The 7,466-nt window shown below is 53.1% G+C and overlaps 1 protein-coding gene across 1 annotated transcript in view; it reads right to left on the reverse strand.

Moving 5' to 3' along the window:
- Positions 1-2,503: 2,503 nt before the first annotated feature.
- GET3 (guided entry of tail-anchored proteins factor 3, ATPase) overlaps positions 2,504-7,466 on the reverse strand; it is a 7,289-nt gene continuing 2,326 nt past the window's right edge. Inside the window, exons 3-7 of the mRNA XM_007954408.2 lie at positions 4,274-4,422; positions 4,033-4,183; positions 3,316-3,423; positions 3,032-3,229; positions 2,504-2,635 (exon numbers count right to left, since the gene is read on the reverse strand). Of these exons, the coding sequence (XP_007952599.1) occupies positions 2,504-2,635; positions 3,032-3,229; positions 3,316-3,423; positions 4,033-4,183; positions 4,274-4,422 (738 nt within the window). The remainder of the gene's footprint in view (positions 2,636-3,031; positions 3,230-3,315; positions 3,424-4,032; positions 4,184-4,273; positions 4,423-7,466) is intronic.

The following is a 7,466-nucleotide window of genomic DNA, read 5'->3' on the forward strand; positions in this document are numbered from 1 at the left end:
ACATAGTGGCTCACAGTCCCCAACTCAGAGTGGGTCCTGGTTGTCCCTTGGGTCTTACAGGACAGATGAAGAGGTTCACATTTAGGCGGGGTTATGTCCATAACCCCATATGGTTATGGTTATGTCCATAACTTATGTACATAAAGGGGTTATGTCCATAAGGCTTTTATCATTAAACTCACCTACGTTTACCCATCAATACATAAGGCAACCCCCTCCCCAACAGCCCCTACCTGTTCTGAGTGTGCACACACACCTGTATGCCCTCTTAGCTCTCAAATACTCAGCACTGCTGAGAACACACAAGCTTGGGGATTCAAATCCTGACCCCCACAATTCACAGATATGGGACACTTTTTTGGCTCCACATGTAGATCTACAAAGGAGGCACTTCCAGCCTGGCACAAACAGCACTCTCACCCCCAGGCTCGCACACTCCAATGCCCAGACGGGTCTCTGTAGGGGGCGGGAGTTCAGGTCTCCAGCCCTTCGAGGGTTGCCCTGGGGTGGGTGCTCCTGAGCCCCTCGTGCCCACCCCATTGCAAGCAGTGTGGATGTCTGTCCAGCCCCACCCTGAGGCCTGGCAGGCCAGGACGCTGTGTTCCCAGCCTGGCAGATGTCCGCCCCACCCGCCATAATTAGGAACCGGCCTGGGCCGGCCACCTCGAACCGGTGCCTCCGCTGTCCAGCTGCCGAATGGCCCATAAAAGGGGGCGAGAGCAAGTGGTGGTGGGCGGGGCTGCCACCTGCTGGACCTGGAGAGAGGGCAGGCTGTGTCCTTCGACCAGCAGCCCCTGTCTCCTGCGATGTGTCTTCATCCTCATTGAGCTAGCCCTTGTCTCATTCACAACCCCCGCGCCAGCTCAAACATGTCCCCACTGACTGCTGGAGCCCCGCTGGGCTGGGGGCAGATTGCCCAGGCTGGTACACATGTACACATACTTAATAATTGTAACAGAATAATCAAAACACTTCTTGGTGGGTACATGCCTTGCATTGTTCTAAAGGTATTACATCATCTTACTGAACGCTTTCAAGTCAGCATATGAGGGTGGTGCTCCAGGTAGGTAAACTGAGACTGATGACACACAGAGCTTGTTCAAGGTACAGCTGGGATTTGAAGCCAAGCAGTTTGGACTGGAGTCTGGGGTCTGCCATCAGGCTGTATCACCATGTTTGTTTACACACGCCATCCCAATGTGCCACAGCCGCCTGCACACACCCAGCAGTCAAGTGAGGGGACACGTCTAGGCTCGTGGCTGGGCTCCCCTCCCACACACACCCTGGCGCACCTCAACCCCATCTCCTGACTCATGCATGTCCTCAGACACCCGCTACCGTCCTCCCCCCACAATAAGCTTCAGCTTAGAATTTGCAGCTATCGGATGTCTTCCTGGTCTTGGGTCTCAGAAGTGGGGATGATGGGGCTGCCCAGGCAGCGGCCTAAGGGAGAGGTAGAGGGCAGGTGCCTTGAGTGTGTAGTCTTGGTGGGTGTGAAATGGCTCTTGTCAATGTCCCATTTTAGTGATGAGGGGACTGAAGCTCAGATGGCAAGAAATGTGACAACAATTCAGTGAGAAAGCTCTGGATGGAAAATTGAACTTCAAGAGTCATGGCCCCAGTCTTCTGCTAACTTGTACTCCATCCTCCCAATCAGTCCTGGGGCTGTAGTTCTTTGGGGGAGGGGCAATGTTACCTTGTGGGGCAGAAATTGGTAGGGGCTGTTATGTGCAGTTGAGTTGAACCCAACTCAGTGACCCCTCCTTGGGTTTCTGACGCAGTATCACTACAGAAGTAGATTGCCCCACCTTCCTTCTGAGGAGTGGCTGGTGGGTTTGAACTGCCAGCCTTCTGGTTAGCAGTCAAGTGCCTTAGGCACTATGCTACCAGAGCTAATTGGGGGGGTAGGGGGGTGGAGATTGTTAATCCCTAGTCTGGCAGACCCAGCCTCTGCCTAGGGCGCCCATTAATTCCCAAACCAAACAGCAGGCAGCACCGGGCCGCTGCTGGCCTAATCCGCTCCCTACCAGCATGGGGCCAGCTGAGGGGGCACCTGGTTCCCACGCTCTGGGCCTCCATGAGCTGGGGAGATGCCCCTCTCCTCCAGCCCCAGCAAGGACACCTCTACATCCTCTAACTCGACACCGTCCTTCCCAAAAGGCCACAAACACATTTACTAGGTTTCTGTTGTGAACGAAGCCCCCTCTACCACTTTGGTGCAGTGCACAGTGTGTGCAACTGCAAACAGAGGTGCCATCCCCAGCCCCCCACAGCAACAGCCACAGCAGTTAAAGATCATTTTATTAAGGGGGCAAGAGGTGGGAGAAGTAGAGGGGGCAGCTGCAGGCCCCCAGCTTTGCTGGGGGAATAGGCTCCCTCCCCCCCTCCCTCCCCTCCCCCCAGTGGCTCCCTCTGCACTGTGGAGGGATGTTGTGCAAACTCTGCCCTAGGGTGGGGTAGGAGGGTGGGCATGAAATGTCAGTGGTTAGGGCAGGTAGTGGTGCTACTGGGTGCTGGGGGGCTTGTAGGGTTCCAGGAGGAGGGCTGAGAAAGTGTTGACCTTATCTGCCCCCCGCACCTCGTGGGGCAACAGCGGCAGCTTCACAATGTGGAAGTCTTCATACAGGTCCTCCATCTGTGGCCAGGGCAGAAGGCAGGAGTCAGGGCCCGAAGGGCAGGCAAAGGAATGCAGAGATGGCTGGGGGCTCCCCAAGGTGAGGGAGAGAATACGGGGCAGTGGAGCCAGCAAGATCAGAGATCACTGGGCTGGGCCTCCCACCTCCTGGGGTCACAGGTACACAGACCAGCCCAGCCACAGTCCTCAAGCGCAAGAACTAGGCTGAAGGGTCCAAGTTGGGGTGAAGGGCTCAAGGTTGGGCCAAAGGGTCAGAGAGTGAAGCAAAAGGTCAAAGAACATAGTAAAGGGTCAGAAGTGCCTTGGCTGTGGTAGGCCAGGCCCTCCTTCCAGGGTCAGAGGTGTGAGGTCTGAGGATAGTGTTGGGTGGGCCACCAGGCGGGTGGATGGGCACACCTGGTCCAGGTACTTGGCCTGGATCTTGTGGCGGGCCTCACACATCTTGCAGGGCTTCTCGGGGTCAGGAAACACGAGCTGGTTGACAATGATGTTGTGTGTGTCAATCTTGCACTTGGCCAACTCCTGAATCAGCCGCTCTGTCTCGTACAGGGACAGGAACTCAGCGATGCACACACAGATGAAGGTGGTCTGCTCCTGTAGGCACAACGAGGACAGTGAGGGAGGGGCGGGTCCTGGCTCTGTCCCCCCACCCATCAGTGCCCTCCTGGACTGCAACTTACAGGGTCCTTGAACTGCTCACTGACAGAGCGGATGACGGGCAGCGTCTCCTCCAGCTTGGAGGCCAGCTGGTCTGCGTTCATGTCCCCCAGGCCCAGCATGTTGCACATCTGTGGAAGGATGTGGGAAGATTCACAGCTTACCTGGGTGCCCATCATCTTGGGAATGACTCAACATCTCCCAGTAGTTAAAGGCCTGGGCCCTCAAGCAGAACCCTGGAGTCAATTCCTGCTCTGCCATTTCTGAGGGACTGTAACCTCTCAAAACCTCAGTTTCCCCATCTGTAGACCTTATCTCCTGGAGTTGTTGTGCTAGGTGAGCTGACACACGTTAAGGTGCTTAGAACAGTACTTGGCACACAGTAAGTAATCAATAAATGTTACTGCCTGAGGTACAGGTCCCCTCAGGGGACCACACACCACAGGGGAGAGTTGCAGAGTGTGGGGTCATGACGACAATAACCAGTTGGGGCATTCTCATGATCTTCATTTGACAGACAAGAAGGTGAAGCCCAGAGAGGTGAAGTGACTTGCTCAGGGTCACACAGCTCATGAGTGCAGAGGATCTGAACCAGGGCAGATGGTTCCAGAACATGTGGCCTCAAGCTCTGTCTGGGCCAATTAGTAGATGGGGGTCAGGGCCACTGATTCCTATAGGGTGGTGTGGGAAAGGGCTTCAGTTACTGCACATCTGGAAGACTGGGGGCCCACTCTGCCTGCCTGTGAGATGAAGGGGCTGATCTGGTTCTTGATCTGCATGAGGCGGCCCAGGCCCCTCTCGACGATGGTGGGGAAGTTGAGCAGCCTCAGAGTGTGGCCTGTGGGTGCCGTGTCAAACACCACCACCGAGAAGTTCATGCCTTTCACCAGCCTGTGAGGAGATGGGGGTCAGGTGGGCTCCGACCACTCTTCTGCCCCAGCCCTGACAGTGCCCCTTGCCCCTGCCTGGGCTGGGCCTGACCTCATGACCTCAGCATAGCTCATGGCCTCATCGATGCCCGGGAAGGCGCTCATGGCTTCCTGCATCATCTTCTTGCCCATGCTCAGCATGTTGTCTTCCTCGAAGAACTCGTCAGGCAGCTCTGCCACGCCAAGGCTGGGGTCAATCTCCTGGGGACCGAGGGGACAAGACTCAGGTTGCTGCTACTGCTGGAGCCTCCTCACCAGGGCACAGGGCCAGAGGGAGCCCATGGAGGGCTCCAACCATAGGCCCTGACATGGTTCCTGCCCTCCCTTAGAGACTCATGAGCCTTCCTGGACACACCAATGGTCAAACTGTTATACAAACAAATGGAAAATTCCAAATCGTGATCAGTGCCCTGAAGGGAAACCAAAGTCCACTGTGGGGCCTCTTCCCCAGCTACTCCCTCACCTGCAGCTGGCTTTCCCAGGTACTCCCACAACTGGCCTTGACCTCTTCCAGATCATTACTCTAACAGGAGCTTCCCCTGAACTCCTAGTTTACAGGCACAGCAGCCAACACCTCCTTCTCCACCTTCCTTCCTCAATACTGAGTCCCTTCTTACACCCTGTAGGATTTATTCATCATGCTTATTGTCTGCCTCTCCAACTTGTTCACTGCTGTACCCCTAGTATCTACAACAGTGTCTGGTACGTGACAGTTCCTCAACACCTATGTGGAATCCGTGAAGGGATGACTATCTCTGGAGTACATGGCCAGTCCTGAGCTCAGGGCTTCCCTCCTCCTCCTGGGCCACCTCTTCTCTGTGATGTCATGAGTACCATGGTGAAGTCCCCAATTCCCTGGCCTCAAAGGCCTCTGCCCTCCAGGGAGCTTGCACACCCATCACTCTAGCCCAGCACCTACCACAGTCACAGCCTTGGCAGGTTATTTCCACCACTGGGACACCTCATTGGCCACACCTCCCTCTCTGACCTCAGCCTCGCTTCCTACCTTACTTATTCTAAACTTCTCTGGGCGACCTTGTGCCCTCACTGCTGCCATGTTTTTCTTGTTTGTGTCCCTCTTGGCCTGCACCCTTATCCAGCTCTGGCTCTGCAGGCTGCCTTCCCCTCTGTAGTTGGCAAAATCCCCACCCTGGTTCTTCCCAGCTGTCTGGTGTTGCTGCAATATGTGCTCAAACCAACTTGATGACCACCTCCCACCTTGCTCCCATTCCCCATCACAAATCTCCAACGTGCACTCAACCAGCCAGACCATCCTAGGCTCCCTCCACTCTTGGCAGTGTTTATGTCACTTTTTCTCCCTCCTCAGGGCTCTTCTGTCCCATTCTCCCTTTGCTCCCTGCTGAGGCCCTTACCTTAAGGCTCAGTAGAAAAAAGAAGGCATCAGCTGCCAACACCCTCACTGCCCCCCCCCCCGAAATACCCCAGTTCCCTGACTTTCCCTCTGGGCTCCTGACCCTAGCAGAGCCTGGGTCCCATCACCTGCCAGCGCCCGCCCCCTCCTGCAGTATCACTGCCCCTCCCTATTGGAGGGCTCAACTCAGCAAACAAACCTGCTCTGGTATCTCTTTTCTCACAACCAGCCCTCCTTCCCCCACATCTCCCTCTAGCCATGGCCCCATTTCTCAACTCCCATCACAGCAACAGCTCTTACAGGAGTGGTTCAGAGAGCCGCTGTCCCTACCTCTTCACCTCACCAACTCCAGGCAGGCATTTTCCCCACTCCCAGGGAGGGGTCTCCACAATTGACATGCCTACAATTTCTTAACAAGGTGGAATCAGAAATACCATTTGATCCATCAATCAATCCCATTACTAGATATATATCCTAAAGAAGTGAGAGCCAGGACAAGAACAGATATGTGCACACCCATATTTATCACAGTACTACTTACAATAGCAAAAAGATGGAAACAACCAGGGCGTCCAACAACAAAATAATGGATAACCAAACTGTGGTACATACATACATACAATGGAATACTATGCAACACTAAAGAATAATGCAGAATCCGCAAAACACTGCATAGATAGCATGGTTGAATTTGAAGGACATTATGCTAAGTGAAATAAGTCAATCAGAGAAGGACAACTATTGTATTAGTACATTATTGTACAAAGTCAAGGGAAGGTTTATATAAGGAAGGAAACTTTCTTTGTTGGTTACCAGAGGTGGGAGGAGAGGGAAGAGAACAGTGGGGGAAAAAATAACAACAAAAAAACCCCCCGCCATGCCTTGCCTACGAGAACAGACAACCTCTTCTCTTCCTGGTGCTCAGGACCCTCCTGTCTCTGGCTTCCCTTTGAGGCAGTGCCTTCGTGGCCTGCTTCACTGGCTCCTCTGAAACTCTGCTGGACCCTAAATGCTGACGCACTATAAGGCTTGTTTCTGGGCCCCTTTGTTCTCTTACACTTTTAAAAACCACCCCTGGAATACTTAACTACTCTCATGATATCTCCAATTGTCTATACAGTGGGAACCTTGGATTCACCATGGTCAAACAGAATTGTAGATTTGTCCCTTTTAAACCTCCTCTCCTAGTCTCTCACCCCAGCTGCTCATGGGGCCAACTAAGCGATTATTTAATTCGTCTCTTTCTCTTTCTCTCACTGGTCACAATTAAGAAGTCTCATTGCTTTAGCTCTAAAACACATCCCAAATCTGACCAAAAAATTCTTTTTTTTAAAAAAATTATGATTTGGGTGAAAATTTACAGAGCAAATTACTTGCCATACAGCAGTTCACAAACACTTTGTCTCATGACATTGACCACAATGCACCACAATGCTACGGGTCCCCTCCCACTTCCTCTCAATAGTCACCTCTTCTCTGTGTCCATCCCTCCATGCACTCTTGCCTGCTGAGCTGTCTTCCTGTGCATAAATAGCCCTTCTATCTCCCATGATTGTTCTCTCCAAGGAGTGTATTTACCTCAGGTAAATGTTCAGCTCCTATGCCTGTCTCCGAAAAATTCTTTCTCAAAATTCTTCCCACCACTGTAGTCTGGGCTGCTGCCATCTCTCACCTGGTCACTGCCACAGCCTTCTCACTTGTCTCCCTGCTTCCACCTTCCACCCTATTAGGCACACGGCAGCCAGAGGCAGCCTTTTGAAACATGAATTTGCCCATGACATTGCATCACTTAAAACGAATGACTTTCGCAGGGGACATCAAGCTTAATCGGCATAACATACTATACAAAACATTGTTCCACCTCCTACTTTGG

The sequence above is a fragment of the Orycteropus afer genome, unplaced genomic scaffold (genome assembly GCF_000298275.1).
Source record: "Orycteropus afer afer isolate SDZICR_OR568_19922 unplaced genomic scaffold, OryAfe1.0 scaffold00460, whole genome shotgun sequence".
In the NCBI taxonomy this organism is placed as follows: domain Eukaryota; kingdom Metazoa; phylum Chordata; class Mammalia; order Tubulidentata; family Orycteropodidae; genus Orycteropus; species Orycteropus afer.